This window comes from Myripristis murdjan, chromosome 15 (assembly GCF_902150065.1).
Source record: "Myripristis murdjan chromosome 15, fMyrMur1.1, whole genome shotgun sequence".
Lineage (NCBI taxonomy): Eukaryota > Metazoa > Chordata > Actinopteri > Holocentriformes > Holocentridae > Myripristis > Myripristis murdjan.
In genome coordinates this window covers 7,223,242-7,247,556 of record NC_043994.1, presented here as the reverse complement: position 1 = coordinate 7,247,556, position 24,315 = coordinate 7,223,242, and the positions used below count along the sequence as shown (strand labels likewise).

The following is a 24,315-nucleotide window of genomic DNA, read 5'->3' as shown; positions in this document are numbered from 1 at the left end:
AAGGGTCGGCGGGGTGCTGGAGCCTATCCCAACACTCACAGGGCGGAAGACAGGGGAGCACATTGGACAGGTCGCCAGTCCAGTAAAATGGAAATAATAATCATGAATATCCATGTCTGGCACAGAATTAATGGGTTGAAGTTTAGGCAATGCAACCCTCCACCTGTGAATGGTGGTGTGAAATGATGATGGAGTCCTGTGGGGGTGTGTTAACTGGGCTCAGCTGCAGGGAAGAGTGAGGAGGGAGTGGTGCATAAGGAGCAGTGCCATGATAAGCCTAATTGGCACAGGTGTTATCTATTATGTAATTGTAATAATTAACATATTCCCAGTCATTTGCACGTCTGACAGCCGCACGTTTTCCAGAAATAGTAAAAAGCAGCGTTTACTCTACAGGTCAGACTACTGTGTTAAACACATAAGAACAGCAGGTGGCAGCAATTCGCCGACCAGCTATGGCTATGACAACCAAACTCGTCTGCCGGAAGCCAAAAGAAGAAGACTGGTTGCGTAGCGACGAGTCTCCTGGTGTAACGCTTGCTAGCTATGCTAAATGACCTGCTGGCAAAGATTTGTGTCTTAAAATCACGTATAGATGCCACCAAAAAGAAAAGGCCCACTGCAGCTCGTCCAGAGAGAGACAGACGACATTAAAAGAAAGGTCTGTTACTCATAACGTTACCGGCTTGAGGGTTGTGCTGTTCGTTGTTTCTTTAACGCTAGCTAATTATCTAGTTAATTCACTATTTGAATAATATGGTTAAGTTACAGTGGGAGCGGGAACTAGCTGGTTTACTAGCTCAACTACGCAGCCCCGTTAGCAACGCAACGTTGCTGTTATCTCTTGCTGACTGTCTTGTTTAAGGATACAGAAATGCCGAACGCCATTCAAAAACTTGTCAATTCTGTCGTGCGGTGCTTATCAGTAACTTTTCATGCCTCGCAAAGATTAGTTAAAACTGATTTTTCAGTCTTCACGAGCCACTATCAAAGTCGGCATGCATAACGTGCTCCAAGCAACACTGTGTTCATAAAATTTAAACTTTCCGTATTTGGTTGACTTTTTACTTGTAGCAGAAACGTTATTTCCCTCCAACAGAGCACACAGTGTGGGGGCAGTACCGAGCAGTGATCAGTCATAAACATTTGATGGAAATACAGTAATGCCTGGTAGATGAATTGTGTGCCGTTTCTACCAGAGGACACTATCAACGTGTAAATGGCCTTGAAATTTGTTATAACATGAGCTGTGTGTTTGTTGAGAGGCGGGGGAACATTAAACCGCCAAATTTAGAATGGAGTTAGGCAACAACTCCTCTTTAAGTATCTGAGCTGTTTGAGTTTTCTAGCACTTCTGACATAGCTTCCAAATTCTAGGTTGATAGGTTCCCTTCTGAGAGATGCAGTGCAATTCCATCCCTTGGTGTGCATTAAGTGGAGGTTACAGTGTTAGGCCTGTAATGATAAGCCTCTCATTCAAGTGCTGTGTCTTTAACCCAGGTTGACAATCTGGTGAAGGATGTGCGGAGTCAGCATGGAGACACTGAAGAGGCACTGCAGAGGTACAGTAAACACTTCCAGCAGACCCACACCATGGTCCAGGACAAGGCACATGGCACCCTCCTTGTTAAATAATTACCGTATCACTGCTTTTATCCTTATTGCTTTTTCTTTTTGTAATTTTAATTTTCCTGCAGCACTTTGACATTAGATGAATGAAAAGTGTCTTAAATTCCAAACAGATGCCGAGAACTGCAGACCTCAGCTGAGAAGACAATGGGGACACTCAAGAAACTGACCAAGGTTAACACCACACTTTAATTACATTATAATATTATTATGCTGTATTATATGCTGGATTCTATGGGTTCTTAAAGGTGCATACTGGTACAGATATTTTGTACTGAAGCTACCAAGAAGCACTTTATTAGTTAAAGGTGCACTATGGAAAACTGAGGGTTAATTAAGTGAGGACTGTTTAGACTCAACTGAAATATGTGAAATAAGTACAGAATTTTTTCAGTGAGTCATGGCAGCGATGACAGGCGCAACTTTCAAATTTCATGCTTATTCCTCATTTTTGACAATTGAGTCTACATGGTCCTCACTTCAATGCAATTTTACATAGTGCACCGGTAAATTTGACCATTCTCCTCCATCATGTCTGAGGTGGATGACGCTGACAGGCTGATACCTGCCACTAAAATAATTAGTCCCACCTTATTGTTTTCTCTGTTTTCTGTTTTGTCTCTCCTCAGGCTGATGAGCTGGCCCCAGTTGGGAACTACGACCAGAGGAAGCAGGAAGAGGAGAGACGACTGCAGGGCATCATGGAGCGCCTCAACACACTCTCTCTGGAGCTTTCGCCACCCGGACCGAGCACTGCAGCAGGGTCAGCAGCGTGTGTGTTGACAATAAAGAAAATATGACACGTAGATTATAATTACGTAGCATCTTTATTTATTTGTTTGGTTTGCTCTGCTGACTGTTGCTGCCTTTAGGAGTTTCACCAGATCTAATCTGATACTGGCCATTGTTGCAGTAAAATGCACATGTCAGGGCTGCTGAAACTGCAAAAATTTCAAATTAAGAGCATCAATTGACCCTTGCCAGTTATCACTTTTAATGTGTTTGGTCCTTGAGGCTTCTCTGGTTCAGTGATGATGCAGGAGGCTGGAAAGTTTTACATCTTTTTGTAAGTTTTGAATGAATTTTTCTCATGGTCATTTCTTGATCCACAGTGACTCCTCAAAGACAGATAGTGAGGAAGATGATGATGATGATGACGACGACGACGATGAGGATGAGGATGACGATGATGATGATGTCGATGGTGACAAAGATGAAAAGAAAGCTGTAAAGCCGACATCTCAGTCTGCCCCTGGCGTCTACACGGTCCTCAGCAACTTCAGGGGAGAGCAGGAAGGAGATCTGTCTGTTAAGGTGAAGCACACACAGATAGACACGTTTCATTCTTTTCATCACTCTGAGAACTCAGGTGAACCTTCTGAGGTTGACCTGTTGAGGTTAGAGGGAGCCAGTCAACAACTGTGGATTTCAGCAACTTGCCCAGAATGTATTGTGCTCATTTACATGGACAAACATGATGGAACTTGTGATATGTAGGTTTACAAGACTTAAAAAGAAATTGCTCACATGCTGCACAATGAGGAGAAGAGTTCTTTCGTCTCAGACTCCTTGTTCTTGAGTCTTAAAAAAATGCTTGCCATCATTTGGACTTAACAGAGGAGGGCGCTCATGTCCTATAGAGGAATAGAGTAAATTGGAGTAAGTGTTTGGAACAGAGCAGTCATGCATTCCTCAAGTCAAATGTACATCTTTGTGGCTGATGAATATTTCATATCTGTTACTTAGGTTTGTCTTTGTCCATTTGGCTTGCACTGTAATCATCAAGGTGCACATCCTTTCAACCAGACAAATTTGTTTTCATCTTTGATTTTCAGATACAGTTGTCCTGAGCCAACCTGTGAGTTTCAGCTCATGTGGACTTTAAATGTTGACCATTTGTAGTTCACAGTCTATCATTCAGGAAATCCTGAAGCCTTGTTTTTCTGGTGTGTTGCTCTGCTGTTCCAGAGAGGTGATGTGTTGAAGATTATCAGGAAGACGGCAGATGGATGGTGGCTGGCTCAGGATGCTAAAGGCAACAGAGGAGTGGTCCCTAAAACCTACCTGAAGGTACACAGAGAGTTAAAGCAAAACTGAGTGTTGGGCTGTATAGTTCACCTTGGTGTGATATGAGTTCACATGGTGATGAAAAATCCTCATTAGCTGCTCTGTGCTGCCCTGGGTTGACAATCCAGGAACTTGTATTCCTATCTTAACTTTTACTTCCATGTCAAAACGGCTCCCAAAATAACACTTTTAGTGCATAAACATGAACAACAGAAATCATGCCAATATTACAAAAACAACAAATCACAGTAGTTTCAAAACATGTGATTACAATTATCTTTACTATTAAGTCATATCTTCCTGGGGAAAGGTTATTTAGCAGATGCTACCTGCCGGATCTACTTTCCAGTTCAAACAGGAAAATAACAAGAAAAGAAAGGTTTAATTTCCCCCAAAAAAGGGTACCAGGACTTGTTCTTTTTTATGTTGGCATAATCCATTTTGTTTGTGTTTGTTTGTGTGCTGAAAGTGTTATTTTGCATCAATTTTGCTTTAACCATCTACATCACAGCTATATGTCCAACAGTTGGATTGACTTATTAGGATCTGTATTAGCAAGAATTCACTTTTCAATTTTCAATTCAGTTCAATTTGCGATTTCTAACAGAGAATTCTAATATCTATAGAAGAGTTCTGGGCATGAAAGTACCACTTCCTTTAGTGTATATTAATGCTGCTAGTTAAAATAAGACATTTACTATCATGGAGGACAGATTGACTAAACACCACACTCCACACTCAGAAATTTACACCTAGAAGCTCTCTAGTACAGCTTAAAGGCTGAATTATGCTTCCGCGTAGGAAGAGCGTACGGAGGTTGTGCGGAGCTTACGGGGGTTGTGCGACCGCCGCAGGGCCTTGCCGCGCGCCTCCCAAAAATTGTAACTACGCGGACCCTCCGCAGCCCCACAAGAGCTGTGATTGGTCCGCCGAAGTACACTATTTCCGGCATTTCGTTGCAACCGGCATCACATTCCTGTTGTTGTGCCGTCAGCGCCGTTTTTTTTTTTTTTTTTTTTTTTTTTTTTTTTTAAAAACTGTTGTGTCTCGACTCGTCGGTTGTGTTTGAAAACTTTGGAGAGTGCCCGCACCTATACGACTCGTCCACTCGCCACAGAAGAGCAGCGACCATACGTCACAGGGTCTACGTTGGTGGGAGGAGAATTGCTCTGTGTGTTTGCAGAGGTATGTTGGACACACACGCGCTGCGTAGGAAATGCGTGCTTCGCACAACCCCCGTACGCTCTTCCAACGCTGAAGCATAATTCAGCCTTTAGTCTTACTTTCGGCCACTGAGCAGCTCCATTCAAGCAATTGGGTGTCAAAGCCTCAATCTGCAATTTGCGCAGCACCCCAGTTGTCCCAAAATGTTTGAGTCAATATTGTTCTCTTGGCCTACAGCCCCAATGTAGTTGAGTCTACTGTCTCTTTTCCAACAGCACAGTGCTGGTGCCAGTGCCTAATCTAGAACTGGTTCCAAACATTTCCACTGAGAAATGCTGTTACAAAAAGCTGGCATTGGCAAGGGCTCCATAAGATTGCTGGTTCAAAACCTGGAACCGTTGATGTCACTGGTTACCGCAAGGGATTCCTTGGATATAGAATGTGTTTTGCTGCCATATCGATAATATATGAATGAAAGCAGAAACAGCAGCTTTCTCAACAATGAAGAGAGCAACGCTTTGTTGGCACTGCTCCACAGAAATTCTACCCAACGTCTACCCAACTTCTGCCACGTAACGTTCGGTTCTTAAATCTGATGAAATGCGGGCTGGTTCTCAAAAGGCACCAAGGCAGAACTGGCTCTGAATGTGGAACCTTGCTGACTAAGCTGTTTTGACACAACACAAATGTCTCATGAGCTGGCGATTTGGGGTGTAAGCGTCTTGCTTACCCTCGATCAATGATTTGATCCAAACCACTCATGGTTCTAAAACATTTCAGAGTGGTTCTGGTGTAGACGATGAAGATGTTGATGATGATCATGATGATGATGATGATGATGAAGATGATGACAATGAGGATGAGGAGTTAGAGGAGGAGGAAGAGCAGCAGGATGATGAAGAACTGACTGAGGACCAAGAGAAACAGAGGTGAGGTTTTAGAATTTGCTGGGTCATTTAGGTAAATCTGTGGCCTGTCAGAACCCCCACTGGCCCAGTAAACATATTAGATAATACAATACTGCTCCCTATAATTATGGGTCTTGCACTCACGTCAGTGTTTCTGTCTCTGTCTGCTTTTTAACAGTGGTGCTTCTCGTTTGAACTGGTTCAATGTCAGAAAGGCTTTGACTGAGGTAAGAATCCTACTGCCAGTTAAACTGCTGATTTCCCTCTCAACAGCTCTGGCTCTTGCTTGTTTTCACCGTCTGTGTGTGTGTGTGTGTGTGTGTGTGTGTGTGTGTGTGTTTGACAGATTGATGCAACTGATGTGCTCTCTGCCATGGGGGCTATCCCCTCAGGATTCAGACCATCAACCCTCAATAAACTACTGGTCGAAGAAGGTCACTATGCAAAATTGCATTCACACACATAAACACATTAAAGAGGAATGCCAAGGAACTTTGGTCTAAGCAGTTTTGGAAACAGAAACAGTTCTACGGTATATACTGATGGACTGATGCTGTTGAACTCTACAGTCCTGGTCTAGGAACAGGTGTTGGCAATCTGCTTTGCTTGTCTGGGTCTGTTTTTAGTTTAGTGGTAGGCTATATTTTCTATTTCTCACGGATACACTCACTTTAATTTTACCATGAATAGATCAATATAGATCCAAAAGATGAGCAATCTGAAAGGTTTTATTTCACCCTCTGAACAAAATTCATTAGTTGTATAGTGAATAGTGAGTAATATCAGTAGTTCTTTTTGTGCTAAAATGTGCTTTTCTGCAGTTAATTTTATTACATATTTTTAAATGAATTTTTACTACCTTTTGCTCATTTTCAGGTCATTTCTTTCTAATTTGCTTATCACTGAGACATTTTTTTTCTAACTTCTACAATTAAACATGAACTATTAAACATGCCTGTGTCCAGGGCTGACATACAGAGGAAGTCATTACATTCAGCCTGAGCTCAGCCAATCACAGCTCTCGTTCAAAGACCTCTTCCTGGACCCAGACACTGGCCAGGTGAGACCAAATCTTCAGTGTATGCTTGTGTAGGCATGTGTGTATGGATGCATATGTTTATTATGATTATGCATTCAATGGAGTGCATGCTGACTCCCGCTCTCCTCCTCCATGCTGCAGGTGCGTGCTCGGCAGGTCAGGACCAGTGTGTGTTTTACTCTCTGGAACTGCAGGAGTATTCCTACCCCTGGAGTTGGAGTTCAGGTCCTCAGTAGACATGTCCGCCTCTGTGCCTTTGATGGAACTCAGGTGGGGTATCAGTCACTTGTACATGACTTGCTGTGAGGTATTTCTCTGCTATGTAAGAAGGTCCCTGCAGTGTAAGGAGGCAGTAGTTTGCATTCATGTGGGTTATTGAAACAAGCCAAAAGTCCTCAGATCAAAAAAAGTTAGAAAACCACCAATTCTCAGTGTTTTGTGTGATCATATGTAGAGTTTTCTGTTTCTATCCTGATTCTATCCATGATTTCTTGATGAGGGGAATTTATGGACTGGTCATGCTTTGTTTGTTAGCTTATCCATCCATCACATTCTATTTCAGACAACCTTTATTTGATTGTGACAAAACAAGGGAATGGTTAATATTTTCACTCCAGTATACTATGACATTTTCAAATTAAACTGTTTGGCTCAAGGAGGTACTTACATCTTTTTGCGTTCATCTACATGCTTGGTGATATCTGGATTGATATGGCTGGCTGGATTTCCTCAAATTTACACACATAAGGATTTTCGGAAAAACAAACCTTGCTGTCTAAAAAGCTTCCATACAAATTCCTATTATTGTCGTTGTTATCTTTTATACTATTAAGGCTGAATTATGCTTCCGCATAGGAAGAGCGTACGGAGGTTGTGCGAAGCTTACGGGGGTTGTGCGACCGCCGCAGAGCCTTGCCGCGCGCCTCCCAAAAATTGTAACTACGCGGACCCTACGCAGCCCCACAAGAGCTGTGATTGGTCCGCCGAAGTACACTATTTCCGGCATTTCGTTGCAACCGGCATCACATTCCTGTTGTGCCGTCAGCGCCGTTTTTTTTTTTTTTTTAAAAAACTGTTGCGTCTCGACTCGTCGGTTGTGTTTGAAAACTTTGGAGAGTGCCCGCACCTATACGACTCGTCCACTCGCCACAGAAGAGCAGCGACCATACGTCACAGGGTCTACGTTGGTGGGAGGAGAATTGCTCAGTGTGTTTGCAGAGGTATGTTGGACACACACGCGCTGCGTAGGAAATGCGTGCTTCGCACAACCCCCGTACGCTCTTCCTACGCTGAAGCATAATTCAGCCTTTATAGATGATAATTCTCTTATTCTCTCCTGTGTTTGTGTTTCAGGTGTTGAGTAACATTCACACAGTGAGGGCCACCTACAGCTCCAAGAGCCCCAAGACCTGGAGCTTCTCTCCCAGGGTATACAAAGGCACACAACTCCCCAGCCTCCAATATCTCAAACACAGATCATTGCAATGCAGACTGTTGTTTTTTCCCCCTCTGTTTGTCTGTTGTCCAGTCCGCTGATGTGTGCATTGTTCATTCCTTTTCCTGTTGTCTGGTGGTTGCCACTTCGTGTCCAAGCTGCAAAGCTGGCATTTGTCACAATGGTCACCTTAAAGCAAAACTGAACTTTGATTGAATGTTGGGATGTATAGTGACCTGGGTGTGATATGAGTCCACATGGTTTTGAAATATCCTCATCAGTTGCTCTGCGCTGCTAATTTGGGCTGCCAAAAATCCAAAATCCAAATCCAAATCCAAAAATCTATATTTGTGGCTCTTCGTTCACTTTCATAGCAAAGCAAAACAGTTCTCAAAATAACACTTTTAACCCAGTAATGAATGCCAACAGAGCGGATTATGGTAACATAAAAAAAAAAAAAAAAAAACACCAGTCACGGTGCCCTTTTTTTTTTTTTTTTTTGCATGTAATTAGAATTATTTGTGCAAGGTTACTATGTAGATGCTACCTGCTGGATCTACTTTCCAGTTCAAATTGCAAAATAACAAGAAAAGAGACATTTAATTTCCCAAAAAAAGGCTGCTGGAACTTGTTAATTTTTTTTATATTGGCATAATCCTCTTTGTTTGCATTGGTTTATGTGCTGAAAGTGTTATATTGGGACCTGCTTTGCCATGTTATGAAGGTGAATGGAGAGACATAAATACAGTATTGTAGATTAGCAGCCATGTGGACTCATATCATGTCAGGGTAAAACCTCGGCCCAACTTTCAACTTAACCTTGTGCTCACCCCATAACTTAAATAGCGATGAGAAAAATGATAGAAAAACAAACCTAAGTGGGTGTGTGTGTCTGTGTTCCAGGTGACCGGCATTCTGCCCACCCTCCTTGATGGAGACTGTTTCCTGCGCTGCAACTCAGCCTCTCCTGAGCTGGGGATCCTCTTTGAACTGGGTGTCACCTTCATACGGAATGTAAATGAACGACTAATGTGTTCTCTCTGAAAAAGCTTTGATGTGCCCTTGAGCAAGGCACATAATCCCAATCTGCTCTGTGGCAAGACTGAAGTTGTAGAGGTGAAAGTGTGGAATTGGTGGTGGGGAGAGGGCAGAATTTCTCCTCCTGGGACAAATAGAGCATCACAGATGAACCAGAGTATTTATTCATTGTGTATTTATTGTGAATTATTTATTTATGTGTTGTAATTTGCTGTGTGTTTTTTAGTCTACCGGTGAGAGAGGAGACCTGAGCTGTGGCTGGGCCTTCCTCAAACTGACTGACAACACTGGAAATCCACTCCCCTCCAAGTACACACAGTTACATTAAACATGCACACTCACACTGCATTTAACCACAAACACAAGTTTGAATAAGTGTGCGCACGTCGCACAGGCCTCCGTGCTACCACTTTGTTTGATTGATGCCTGCATGTCTGTATACACAGCAAGTTTTGATAAGGTGACAGGTTAATAATGCACACATGCAAATCTGCACATTGTGTACTTGTCCATCTCCAGCTGTTAATTTAGCATTGATGGAGTGAATGCTTTTTAGCAATACTTCCTCCTGCATGTGTGTATTCCTTGTATGTATCTACCTGTACATTTGCATGATCAGATATCACAGAGAGTTAATGGAGTTCATTCTGCATATCTAATACGTAGGCTGTACAAAAAAAAAAAAAAAAAAAGGGTTTTCTATTTAGAATTTTAATTTTTAATTTTTTCCAAATAGGGTACAGAGGTATTGTATAACCAAAATGACAAATAAAGATATTTCATACTTAATCATGTATTTTACATGTCACGTTCTCATATAGAAATAATCAGTTGCTTAATGTTTAACCCCCCCTGTCCTGTGTGTAGGACATATGAGCTACCAGTGAATGGAGGAACTCCCTATGAGAAAGATGTACCAGTGGAGGCCTCAGTGACCAGAGATGGTAAGAAGACAAGCCGGAGCAGAGCAGAAGAATCCAACAAAGAACTAAAATGAATTATAGATGTATTCACATAAAGAGCAAGTTGTAGTTTACTGAATCATCTTTAACCCCCTGGTTTGCGGTGAAACCTTCTCTCACTGTGTGGGTGACAGTTTTTTGTTTGACGTACATACCGTCCATTAAAGTGTGTGCAATCTCCTCTTCCCTCCCAGCTGCGGCTGGTGTTATCCAGCAGATGCTGAGGTCCAGGCGGCAGCCCAAGCTGATTGTCAAGCTGAAATCAGCCAACACTCGGACCAGAACCCAGCTCAGGTGAGACACCAGCAAGACAAAAACAGTGAGAGAGCCTTAACACACCCAGTGGAAGTCCTGTTCACATGGAAAGCAGCGATCAACTCCTCAGAAGTTCCTAGACAAACATCACCTCTCCCTAAATGCATTCCAAGAATTCTGGCAGAACCCCACCCATCTGTTGCTTTGCATGAAACAAACACTAAGACTTATAGACTGACTCGACTGAAGTCTGTGTATGTCGTCCCATCATTATGTGTGTGTGTGCACTTGAGTGTATGCATGTGTTAGTAAATGATCTCTGTTCCCTGTCAGTATCCTTCCAGACACTCTGCTGCACTGCCTGAACTGTGTTCATGTACTGGCTCTGCACAGACAGCTGCTAGCTGACACACTGCTGATGGACAGGCCTACCATGCAGAATGCTGGTAACACACACACACACACACACACACATCCACACACCCACGCATATGCACATACAGACACACACAATCAGTCCCTTGTTCTGAAGCTGCTAAGAATAGTCAAACAAAGCCATGTGATTTCTTCCAGGAACTTAAGTAACAAGCCTGCTTTGTTGATATGATCTTGTCCTCTCTCCTCTCCGTTCCCTCTGCTCCCAGAGCTCATATCCAGTCCTGTGCTGGCCACCTTCCCCCTGCTGCTGGACCAGCCAGACCTGCTGGATGCTCTCAGAGTCAGTAGGGAGCACATTATTGCGCACGTCTATTTCTAGCTCTCGTACAAATATGATGCACTAATTGGGAGCTACTTAAATGAATAAGAAAAATCTGCAAAGCTGTTACAGTTTCATTGCTTTGTAGCTTTGTATGCATCATATTGGAGGTGGATGATATGACGGCAGATGTGTGATATTTCATATACAGTATATGAGTCCAATACATTAGACTAACCAGGGAGCTACAGTAGCTGGTCATCTCTTATTTTTTTCCTGTACACATTTTATTATGTTCTTTCTTTCATTTGTTTTATTTATTTTACTGTTTATATATATATATATATATGTGTGTGTGTGTGTGTGTGTGTGTGTGTGTGTGTGTGTGTGTGTGTGTGTGTGTGTGTGTGTGTGTGTATATACACTATATTACCAAAAGTATTCGCTCACCTGCCTTTACTCATACTATGAACTGAAGTGCAATCCCATTCCCAACCCATAGAGTTGATGATGGTCCACCTTTTGCAGCTATTACAGCTTCAACTCTTCTGGGAAGACTGTCCACAAGGTTGAGGAGAGTGTTTATAGGAATTTTTGACCATTCTTCCAAAAGCGCATTGGTGAGGTCACACACTGATGTTGGTCGAGAAGGCCTGGCTCTCAGTCTCCGCTCTAATTCATCCCAAAGGTGTTCTATCGGGTTCAGGTCAGGACTCTGTGCAGGCCAGTCAAGTTCATCCACACCAGACTCTGTCATCCATGTCTTTATGGACCTTGCTTTGTGCACTGGTGCACAGTCATGTTGGAAGAGGAAGGGGCCCGCTCCAAACTGTTCCCACAAGGTTGGGAGCATGGAATTGTCCAAAATGTTTTGGTATCCTGAAGCATTCAAAGTTCCATTCACTGGAACTAAGGGGCCAAGCCCAGCTCCTGAAAAACAACCCCACACCATAATTCCTCCTCCACCAAATTTCACAGTCGGCACAATGCAGTCGGAAATGTACCGTTCTCCTGGCAACCTCCAAACCCAGACTCGTCCATCAGATTGCCAGATGGAAAAGCGTGATTCATCACTCCAGAGAACGCGTCTCCACTGCTCTAGAGGCCAGTGGCGGCGTGCTTTACACCATTGCATCCGACGCTTTGCATTGCACTTGGTGATGTGTGGCTTGGCTGCAGCTGCTCGGCCATGGAAACCCATTCCATGAAGCTCTCTGCGTACTGTACTTGGGCTAATCTGAAGGTCACATGAAGTTTGTAGCTCTGTAGCAATTGACTGTGCAGAAAGTCGGCGACCTCTTTGCACTATGCGCTTCAGCATCCACTGACCCCTCTCCGTCACTTTACGTGGCCTACCACTTTGTGACTGAGTTGCTGTTGTTCCCAAACGCTTCCATTTTGTTATAATAGAGCTGACAGTTGACTGTGGAATATTTAGGAGCGAGGAAATTTCACGACTGGATTTGTTGCACAGGTGGCATCCTATGACAGTTCCACGCTGGAATTCACTGAGCTCCTGAGAGCGGCCCATTCTTTCACAAATGTCTTGTTTCACAGTCTGCATGCCTGAGTGCTTGATTTTATACACCTGTGGCCAGGCCAAGTGATTAGGACACCTGATTCTGATCATTTGAATGGGTGAGCGAATACTTTTGGTAATATAGTGTATATATATATATATATATATATATATATATTTGGAATTTCCCCTGCAATAATTGATTTGCTAATTGACATTTTTCACTTTTTTGTTATGTCTTTTATTATTTTACTTTATTTTTGTATGTCTAGCACTTTGTAACGCTGGTTTTCAAAAAATGCTGTATAAGTAATGTTATTATTATAATGATATATAGATACATATTTTATCACAGTATATGTCTGTTTCCATACACAGTTCAGCTTATTAAGCAGCTGGCTGGCTGATTTTTTTTAGTTTATTTGCTGACTGTCATTCTAGTGTTTGACTTACTTGGTGTTTGTCTTCAGACCGCCTGGCTGGATGCTGAGACTCTAATGAGCAGAGCGCAGAAGGTTAGAGTGTGTGTGTGTGTGTGCGCGTGCGTGCGCGTTTGTAACACCCATATATACTTGTATCAGGACTGTTAAGCTGCTTGTCTTTATGGATTGTCATATTTGATATTGTGAATAGTGTGTGTGTGTGTGTGTGTGTGTGTGTGTGTGCATCCAGAGTATACAGTCACAAACCCCATATCTCATCTCATCCTTGGTTGCTGTGTGTGCAGAGAGACTTGCCCCATCTGAAACAGGAGTTCATCAAGATCTACATGTCATCAGTCTACTACCTCCTCCACTCCCCGCTGTTGCCATGCCAACGCTGGGCCGACCCGTCCTGTGAGGAGCAGCGGGCGAGAGTCATCTACGCCACCCTGGACACGCTCAGACATGCCCAACACACCACCGGCCAATCAGGAATCCCGGAGGTCTTCGTCGACTCCAAGCATCAGCACCTGGCCTTTGATGTCTCAGAGTTGACCTTTGACCTCCTCCATGTGGCGCGATAACAAGATGAGGGATTAGCATATGACTGTAGCTGCAGTGTGGTGGTGTGGTGGCCCTCAGATTTCTGCTGAGACACAGAAATGTCTGTCTGAGGCTACATCTGAAGTTAGTAATGGCTAATGAGCCCATTCATGGCAGTGTCCAAACCCTGGGAAACCTTGGGGCTCCTAGGCTGGCCTGTGTTTTGATTGGTTTTATTTCACCCTCTTAACAAATTTCACTTTTCTGTAAGTTTTTGGAAGGATTTTTTTAAACAAATCTTAAGGTACATTTAGGTATTTTTCTTGTAACTTTCTTGTAATTTAATTTAAATATGTATTTATGATAATTATATATTTTTATGTAACATTGCTATTGTTGTTTTGTTTTTGTTGTTTTGTTTTGTTTTGTTTGTTTGTTTGTTTTGCTAATTTTCCAGTAATGTTTTATGACTTCTCTCATCATTTTTTTTGCAATTTTTTTTAATTTAATTTTAATTTTTTGCCATATATTATTATTTCATTTATTCTTTTCTTTCTTTCTTTCTTTCTTTCTTTCTTTCTTTCTTTCTTTCTTTCTTTCTTTCTTTCTTCTTCTTCTTCTTCTTCTTCTTCTTTTTTTGTAACTTTTCCATCATTTTTCTTTTTTTTGCAAATTGTTCGACACCCTTTCCCCCATGTTTTTTGGAAGAAGTTCTATTCTTGATTGACGGCTGTTACGAGGTATTTCTGTCACAGACAAGTTTCATCCACACTGGCTTTGTTTGGTAGCCATGATGATAACACGCTCTCTTACCTTACACACTCAAACAGCTATATGATAACACAGTAGTGCCATGATAAACACATTATTTATTGCAAGCTTTTGTACTGTTTTGTAATAAACATAATTTGTTCAAATTCCTCCATCTCAGTCATCAGTCAGTCATCCCCACCCTTTAGTTCAACAGTAAGCTTAGAAGAAAATTTGAGAAAGCTCTTCCTTCTCTCTCTCTCTCTCTCTCTCTCTCTCTCTCTCTCTCTCTCTCCCTCTCTCCTCCTGCTCCTCCTCCTCCTGGGTGTTTGTGTGTGGAGTAGAGTTTCAGGCTATCACAGGAGTGTTCAGGGTTAATAATTAGCCCGCCTTGTTCTATTTATAGCCTCATATAAAACCAACCTGAGCAGTGAGAGGCGAGGTCATTCTAGGTAGAGCCACCGGTCAGTCGAACATCTCTCTCAGGAATAAGGAATATTTTATTGATCCCAGAGGGGAAATTAGGGCGGTTGCAGCTGCTAAAATTCTTGAGCAAAAAATATATATCAGCATAAATGAATTTTTTTTTTTTTTTTTTTTTTTTATATATAATTAAAGTTTTTATTTACAGACTGTGGTACATAGCTCATGGCACATTGTAATGAAAAAAAGGTATAAGGTATAAAGTCAGACAATAACATAACATGTATGGTCCCTGGTTAAAGGAAAAAAGCAGAGAGTGCAAAATATGGTCTTGACAGGCATACATTACATAAGACATGGCATAGAAACATAGAAACAACAACAACGATTTAGACATGTACAAAGATTTGGACTTGGGCCCTAGTTAGATGTCAGATATTCAGCATAAATGAATAGTTCAACTAGATAACAGGATGTGTATGTGTATTTTTTTTTTCTTGTAAGCGTGATAGGAGGGACAGCAAAGGGGACTCGGTCAACAAACAGTGCGATGCCTGAAGTTCATCCAGAATGGAGCCCATTTTGGGTCTTGACCCAGACTTTGAAAACCCCTGCACTGCCACAAAGCCCTTCCACACATCCTGACACCTGAGAGGGCAAAAACACCCTTGTCATATTGAGACTGGGTCACACCTACCAGCACATGTTTGTATTACTTACGAGGACCTCCCACAGACAGCGCAGACTCCCCAGTGTTAACCCTCCACCTGCAGAAGTGTAATCCTAATCCTGACCTTAAAACTAATCCCCGATTTTACCCCAGTCTTAACCCTACACTTGCAATGGCCACTTGTTAAACCGAGAGTTGGCCAACATGTCCTCACTTCCCTAAAGACATCGTCCCCTCTGCAACTGTCCACAACTGAAGCTGGTCTTCTGAAGTGCACACATGCACACACACACACACACACACACACACACACACACACACACACACACACACACAACCTTTATTCAATCCAGTGTTTGCTGGTAAACAATACGGTTGCTGTTCCTGTATTTCCACATTCCATCTTGAGTGCTCTGCTCCACAAACACACAGACCCGGCCGTTGCCATGACGATTCCCACATTATTGGATGACCAGTCTTGTGTAGTGTTTAGCTGAAAGAGCCAGGTTGACATCAGTTGTCATATTAATATAGTATCAACCTTTGGGTAATTAATTTGTGGTCAGCAACCAATAGTGAGGAGTGCTGGAGCTGTAGTGGCCTGAAGGTGCTCCCGTGACCCCAGATGAGCATGATGAAGACGAATGATTACAAAAAATAATAAAAATCCTCAAATGCTGTCAAAGAACTAAAGGGTTAAATCTTATTTTTCCTGCTCCACCCAAAATGACTATTTGTGATGCATGGATTGTCCCATGACTCACAGGTCCTGCAGGTAAACTGCGGATTTGGGTGGTTAATAAAACTAAGGTAGGAATAATTATGGGCAGACTGGAGGCTGAAAATATAAAAATAACAAAATAAAGTACCATTAAGAATAATATTTTCTGATAATTAGCCCTCCATGTCTGTAGAGCATGGATAATTGACCATTATGTGTGCTCTTTGATGACCGCGGACACACACACACACACACACACCCTCAATGTTGAAGTGACTATTGTCATCAGTTGGAAATGTTGAGAAATTTTCACCTAGTTCCCAAGTCTCTTTCAGCCCTTGGACTATTGTATCTGAGGAAGAGGAGGAGGAAGGGTGGAGGGATGGGGGGCTTCAAGACCAGTCGAGCAGGGTGACAGTTTTCAGCAGGTAAAGTTTCAGTAACACGCAGGAAAGCTGATCCAAGAACCTAAGTTATTTCCTTTATTAGTCATCCATTTATTTTTTACTAGATTATTCTTCCATTCACTAATACTACACACAGGGTAAATATCACAAAGAAGTGACAATGACAGTATAGCAGTTGTAACATGCATGTATGATCCTGTAAGACCCTTGCACTCCGTCTGAACTTTATCCCTGTGTGAGGGGACGTCAGTGGGTGTGGAGAAGGAAGTTTTGAAGCAAGGAAATTTGAGCAGAAAATTCCTCAAAGCTGGTGTAAAAAACTGCCTCAGAGCACCATTGTCATGACATTCCACATCAGTGACACAAAGATGCCATTGATTAGATGGCGATCAACACTTAATTGACTAACCTTGAGCCTTGAAGCCTTGAATACTGACACCATGGATCCAGCCACAACCTAATTTTGCCTCTTTTTACCATCATAATCAGGTCTTGCCAAAATCTCCCAGCCCGCCATTGTGGTTGCTTTAAATGAAATTTTTTGCCTCCTTTTCATAACCTTTATGTATTTATGTATTTATTTAATCATTGTTACTATTAGTCCTTCAATACAGCAACCAGTCCTGTCTCCTAAACATTACATTCCCATACATATAAACTGCATGCTTTTTTATTTTAAAGATTATTTTGTAGTGTATCTGCTATATTTGATAGTGAAAATAGAGAGAGACAGGAAAGGCAGTGGAAGGAAAGAGGATGGCATGCAGCAAATGGCCTGGGCTTGAATTTGAACCGAGGATGCTATGGTAAGATCCCAGCCTTGATAAGTAGTATACAAATATGTTGAAAATCAACCTATCTTGTATATCATTTCAGGCGTCATTTTAGCCATTTTCTTTACTTTAGCTATCAAAAACACTTGGTTAAGGTTAGGGAAAGGTGAGGTTTAGACAAGAAAACCACTTGGTTAAAGTAACGTAACGTTACTGTACACCACTATCACGTAGCATTGGACTCAAACCTGGGTCGCTTGGGTGAAAGTCGCTTGTTTGAACCATCTCACCCCACCTGCCTCCTAGCACAGCCTTGAAACTAAGGTTTATAAATGTTCTTGGGATACATTATAAGCATACTCCATGACATCCATGGGATCCAGTGCTCAAACAAACAGGGTGGACACTGGTGAACAGCAGGCTTGAACCTGCGTCATCAAGATGAAGGACAGTGTCTCAAACCAGCTGTGGAGCCCCTCAAGAGCCCCACCACTACACCCCCACCTCGAGGTTAGTTCACTGCACATGAGAATGGACTCTAGAGAAATTTGTAGCATTTCTTGTGGTGTATTTAGGAGCTGATGGAAAAAGCACAACAAAATCTATGTCTACATTACTTTACCATTTTGTGCATGTGTGTTTGTATGTGTGCTTATCTTTGTATTAGAGTGTGTAACTAGACCTCTGACATGTACAAATAGCCATTGTATGATGACAGAGTGCTGGCAGGCGTTCCCATGGAAGTTGTGAATGTTTGTGTGTGTGTGTGTGTGTGTGCATGCGTGTCTATGTGTGTGTCTGTGTGTGTGTGTACAGGTGGAAAGTTATGGCATGCAACCACATCCATAGCAGTGTAGCTAGTCCAATGTGTGTGTCTCTCTGAACACAACTCAGACACAACTGAGGCCTGTACCATAAAGCTGGATTAACATAGTCGGGCTTTCTCCTACTTATCTGGCTTCACTTAATGAGACATCAGCACTCAGGATTTTCGGTACCATAAAGCCGGCTATCAACTCACTAATTCAACCCAGGCTTTCCAATCTAGATCTGTGCGCGCTCACATAAAAAGGGCGGAGTTTGCTGCATGCGACCAATCGCAGACATGGAAAAATCCACCCGAGCCGCATACTTCACAACCGAGGAGTCGACAATAATCATTAATAAATACGAGGAATATAATTCAGTAATCCAGGCAAAAAGCAACACAGTTGCAGCTGCCAAAAGCCGCAAGGAATGGTGGCAAAAAAATCGCTGACTGTGTCAATGTGTAAATTAGTGGGATTATAATCTGACTTCCCCACCATGACGGCACGAGTAGAACTGACTACAGTAACATTTGTATTCAGTAAATGAATGTGTCTCCCACTCAGCCGTACACTCCCGCAGAGGAACTGGCCCTCTCTCACAGTGAGGGGTGACCCTCGCTGGACCGCTGCCCTCAGTTTGAGTTTCGTCAGAATCGTCACTTTGATTCAACTGGTTTTGATATTTCATTTTATAAAGCATCTGATGCCTCGTGATTATTCTGCTGGTTAAAATATTATTTCACTGTCACTTAAAGACTGTAAAACGTTTAGCACCAACTCTCATGTGGACTTTTCAGGGCAGACACCCTAAATACTAAATATGAGCAAACTAATGGAAACCTAAAGGAGCCCAGAGGCTGGCGTGTATTTTATCAAACTTTTATTTAACCCTCTAAATTAAATTCCCCTAATTTATTTTCATAAACATTAAGAAGAAAAAAAAAAAAAATCATTTGGCTACATCAGTCTACAAGATCAATTTTTGGTTGGACAGTGCAGTCATGAGTAACAAAAAAAAAAACAACAACAACAACAAAAAAAAAAAATACAAGAAGACTTGTAAAATGTATTAATTTTAATTTTATAAAAGAAGAAGAAAGGGAAAATGGGCAGGCCATTTTCCAAGAGAGCTGATTGGTCAGTAGGTGGGGCTTTTCTACCTGTTGAGCTCTTATCCTGAACTTAACCTGCTCCGGAGCAGGTTAGGTGTTCAGCATACGTTACCACGGCAACGTAGCCCGATAAAAAGTAAGCCACCTTTATGGTACAGAAAAGCCAGGGTTAAGCCTGAAGTTAGCTCGCTAAGCCGAAATCCAGCTTTATGGTACAGGCCTCTGGTTGACTGCCTGGTGAGTGTGTGCGTCCATGTTTGTTCATTACTTTGAGGCGAGTTTGAATCCCACTGACCTTCACCTGTCAAGTTCAAAATGACAAAATAACATTTTTTTCTAGTGATCATGTTTTTATAATTAAAAGACCACACCTGTAAATTTGCATGTTTCAATTATTATCTACAAAATGTATATACTTTACATTTCTGCTAATATTTTGTAAATGTAAGCAGCTGTATTTTAGAACTCCGATCTAATTTTTCCTATATTTTACCCAGAGTTCAAACTTTCTTCACAGAAATATTCCAACTTTGACTATAAGTTATATGTGAAATCTTTAGTGCCCCTGCATGATTTGAAAAATGGTCTGTTGCAATATAAAATGAGTGTTAATTGTAGTAAATGGGCCAAACATTCAAAATCACTGGTATGGCCCTTTAATGTGGTAATGACTCACTGATTTTAAAATGCTACATATTGCACTTTGAAGCTACTGTGTAAAATACCTCCAGGTGGCCACTGGATCTAGCAGAAGGAAAGCCATACTTTACCTAATGAGCCATAGTAATACCACCTGTAATCCCCGGTGTAAGAGGCCAATGGCTTATTCATTGAGCCACAGGTGCTGCAACTCCATGGTAGCCTCTGCATCACCAGGGAGAATTTTACCCTCAAGTTGGTGTGGTGACCCTGTGGTTGGCACTGTCACCTCACAGTGAGAAGGCCCTGTCAGTTCAGTTCCTGTCTCCACTCTTTTCTGTGTTTTTCCATCTTCTCTTTGCATGCAAATGAGTTTTCCACAGATGCTCCTGTTTCCTTCCACAGTGCAAAATTGGGAAATGCAGGCTGATTACAGTAGAGTGAATGAATCTGAAAGTGGATTTTTTTCTAGGAAACGCCTACCACACTCCAGGTGCAGAGCAACAGATGTAAAAACGTTTTGGTTGGATTACTACTGCAATTATAAAGCAAAACATTTATTTATATGACATTTTTTTTATCTCTTGCAGAGTGAACATAGTCAAAATCTCAATTTTCAGCCATGGCATACCATGGGACAGTGTCAGCCCTTGCTGTCCCCTTTCCCTCTGTGTGTCTCTGACCTTTAGACCTGTAGGAACAGAAGAGGGTCCTTAAACACGCTTTGGTGAGCTTAGATTCAGAGGCTGACATGGAAAAAGGTTGACTGAAGGTGTGTCGCCACTTTTAGAACAAAGCAAGTGTTTTGATCCAATGTGGGATAGCCACCATTTGAACAAATTTAAATGGTGGTGGAAAGTTGCACTTTTTTGCATTTTTTTAAGGAAGGGTTGCAGTTAGGGTAATTAATGCCAGACCTCAGCCAAATGCTAGTGCATTTTGGCCGTGGCAGGAAAGCCAGCTGTCATTTATAGGGTATTCTGGTATAAAAACAACTCTTGTATAGTATTTTTTAAATTAGTTCACTTGACATTGATGTTGTTATTGAGATCTGAGATAGAAACAGATTTAATACAATCATCAACTGGACTATAACTACTTCAGACCTAAGAAAAATACACACTTATGCTGATAACTGTGTAGTATATATGAATAATTGTAGACCATGAACGTCTGAGCCCTGGACAATAAAACATGCAACTGGAACGTTGATGTGATGCCCTTTATAGTAGGTGGCTTTAATACAGAAAAGGATCCTACCATAGACATATTTATTTCTATATAATATCGAGGCCATAACCACTGAAACAAATAACATGTCATCAGAAACTAGTCCTTTGAGAATTCAAGTTCATATTACAGTGAAAAAAGTTATGGTTACCAAAACGTAGTAGTTGCTTGTGATTACAGGACATCACATCATTCTAGTAAACTATGTTTCTAGACCAGCAGAACACAAACTTCACTCCTAGTTGGAAACTTCCCTGTCTCTGTCTTAGCTGACTCACAGACAGACACAGACGTATAAGGAGATCGACATTCTTCACATTTAAGATTATTTGTAATTTGAGCCAGTGGACAGAACAGTCCTAGTAATTTGTGATGTGTGACTCATGTATTCGAAACCTGGGCTTGAAAAACATTTCTTGAAAGCAGTGAAGTGTTGTGTATGTGCTCCATTGTTAATATGAGGCACTGAAACCCGAAAACATTTCACAAGAAAATGCACCATTTCTCAGGAACACAGGGATGAGAAAACCCAACATGTACAGTATGTCTTATCTAGCAATTTAATGGGGTGGGGTTAAAAGCTACCTAAACTCACTTTCTGGCAAAAAAGTACAACATTAGAATATCATAGATTATTATCATAGATAATTAGAATCACCACAAATGAACTGACTGTAGAAACTTGCGACATGGACGTTTTTCTACCAAGATTGACTGACATCAGACAGAGCTTTCAACTCATTACACTCCATTAACATCTGCAGTCTGATACTGCCTCCACTCTAAGGGATTTTCATGGGAACGGAGGATTTGATTTTCCCTAGCCAATCACTAATGACCAACGTATCGGTCTGGATCTAATATCAATTGACACTGATGCATAGCCATGCAGATTTTGTCTGGGTTTTTAGACTCAAGTGGAATGAAGTAAAAACTGTTGTTATTAAGGGGGTATTTTACCACCCTTTTTCTTGTGTTAGCTAATATGCTATTGAGCTCTCAGTCTCTGGCACAGCTTGATTACGTCAACAACCTTTGTCCCGCCCCACAGTGGTGCTGATTGGCTCGGCTGGCTTTTCAGTCGAGGAATCACAGTTGAATTGAGCAACACCGGGCCTGCAGAATCACTCAAAACTTTTTAAAGTGAACATGTGACACACAGCTCTGGAACCAGGCTAATATCGACAACCTGATTCCATTGCTTTATGGTCAGTTTTGTCAATTCGAGCACACACATGGCAAACTCAGAATCAAGAACACAGTTTGCATCTCAGGTGCGGAAATTAATCACAATAAATACTTCTCTGAGTGCGTTGGGGCAATGAAATTACAATTGTGCCCACAAACAAAATAAAAGGGGCTTGAATTTGAGATCATGCACACATTACAGTAAATCTTGGCCATGACATAATTTTTCCCCCCTGATGGGTACTCCCAGGCTCCATACAATAGAGAGAGAGAGAAATAAAAAAGAATGAGGGAACAAGTCCTGAACAACAGGTTTTGTGTACAGAACCGGCTCTTAATTCCTCAGCCTAGAAACCATCACTGTGTTTGGCATTTTGAATGGGTGAAAAACATGGAGACAAAAACACATCCAGACTAATCTTCATTCACACACAGGGACTCTGTTTGACCTGTGACGTCTTGGCTGAACAATGGACAAAATGTGATATTGGTTTTCTCATGAAGATTGCAACATATGATGGGAAATCCAGGCCCAACGGACGAGTTATGGCAAAACTTCAAAGTTTCAATATGAGGCTTTGCTTATGTCTAAGTGGAGAGAATGGATCTCTGCATGCAGGTGGAAAACTACCACAGTTTAATGACTGACGAGTTCAGTCCCAGCCACTCCTACCATAAGGCCTTTCTGCAGCTCTTTCTCTTGTGTGTTTGTTTTGTGCTTGTCCCGTTTTGACTCAGAGCCACTTCAGTTGAATCTCTCCGACTTGTTTCTTCTCTTCCCGTCCCTCCCTCCCTTCTCTTTCCCAATCACTCACCTTCTCTCTCTCCTTCTCTCTCTCAGTCACCATTTTTATATCCCCCCTGCCCATCCACAGGTACACCACTCTACTTTAACAAACCAAACACACCGCCTCTCCCTTTGTGCATCCATTTATTTTAGCCTTGAAGTTATGAGTTTCAAACGGGCTGATGAACAAACATCCTGTAAACTCGACAGGAATGCGCTTTGATTCAACGACCGTCCGTCTCACCCGAACAGAGATACTCGCACATCGATGCACATAAATGGAGCCAAAAGGTCTGTGATTCAGCTTGTGTCAGACCCCTCTCTGCCTTAAAAGTGATCAATAAAATCTGCACATCAGTTCTGCAGTTAAGTGTTAACAGGTGAAATTATGGTGATTTGTTGTCACCTTTTTGTTCTTGTAAGAATCTTGGCCCATGTTGTTAAAGGTAACTAAAACTAACCCTAACACATGTCTTACACTGAAATAAGAACTCGACATAAAAAACAAAAGTAAGTCAACATTTGTGTAGCATGAAACCAAGTGGGCCAACTTTAAGTTAGCTGAGGATAGATTGAAAATAATGATACAGTTACATTTTAAAAATACATAATATATTTTAGAGGAATTCATCATTTGGTGGATTGTCTAATCCCCATTGCAGAATGAGTATTCTGAACTTTACACAAACATAATATCACCCTTACCAAAAATACTCAAACTAGAATTGAAATTAGATGTAAATCAAAGTAAACTAAACAAGATAAAAACAATAAATAAATAAAGCTACCAAATCCACACTGAAAATTAACTCATACTAAAGAGAAGTTGAAATTAGAAAAAGCTAAAACTAAAGGTAAATTCCAAACAATAATCCAATAATCTTGATCCCAGCAAAGTGAGAGGGCTTACTGTGTGGTGCTGACCACGAGAATATTCAAATGTGCAAATGACCGTAACACAGACGCAGCACTGCTGAGATTTTGAGATGTGAAAATAACCAAGCTGGTCTGGCCTCTTCGATTTGTTCTGGGGTAACTCCCAGATTTCCACCTTTTCCCTCACACACACACACATGGCCAGGCTGATTATTCAAGTAGGACATGGTCCTGGATCAACATCCCACACTG

General features: G+C 41.7%; 1 protein-coding gene and 1 long non-coding RNA gene across 2 annotated transcripts in view; one reads left to right on the top strand and one right to left on the bottom strand.

Moving 5' to 3' along the window:
* The first annotated feature begins 519 nt into the window (after positions 1 to 519).
* Positions 520 to 14,001, top strand: nphp1 (nephronophthisis 1). The gene is made up of 20 exons (XM_030069905.1): positions 520 to 661; positions 1,501 to 1,562; positions 1,743 to 1,803; positions 2,259 to 2,392; positions 2,742 to 2,943; positions 3,598 to 3,699; positions 5,641 to 5,789; positions 5,947 to 5,995; positions 6,115 to 6,202; positions 6,734 to 6,828; positions 6,949 to 7,077; positions 8,161 to 8,235; positions 9,146 to 9,256; positions 9,507 to 9,589; positions 10,148 to 10,224; positions 10,437 to 10,536; positions 10,831 to 10,943; positions 11,142 to 11,215; positions 13,184 to 13,228; positions 13,441 to 14,001. The coding sequence occupies exons 1-20, from the start codon at positions 596 to 598 to the stop codon at positions 13,717 to 13,719; spliced, it is 2,094 nt and encodes a 697-aa protein (XP_029925765.1). The 5' UTR covers positions 520 to 595; the 3' UTR covers positions 13,720 to 14,001.
* A 4,955-nt stretch (positions 14,002 to 18,956) lies between these two features.
* Positions 18,957 to 24,315, bottom strand: part of LOC115372223 (uncharacterized) — a 19,485-nt gene continuing 14,126 nt past the window's right edge. Inside the window, exons 2-3 of the long non-coding RNA XR_003929435.1 lie at positions 21,985 to 21,987; positions 18,957 to 18,973 (exon numbers count right to left, since the gene is read on the bottom strand). This is a non-coding gene — a long non-coding RNA (uncharacterized LOC115372223). The remainder of the gene's footprint in view (positions 18,974 to 21,984; positions 21,988 to 24,315) is intronic.

Coding starts and splice junctions, on each gene's coding strand:
- nphp1 (XM_030069905.1), top strand. CDS start 596: ATGCCACCAAAAAGAAAAGGCCCACTGCAGCTCGTCCAGAGAGAGACA. Junction 5,996..6,114: donor TCAGAAAGGCTTTGACTGAG/GTAAGAATCCTA, acceptor TGTGTTTGACAG/ATTGATGCAACTGATGTGCT. Junction 7,078..8,160: donor GTGCCTTTGATGGAACTCAG/GTGGGGTATCAG, acceptor TTTGTGTTTCAG/GTGTTGAGTAACATTCACAC.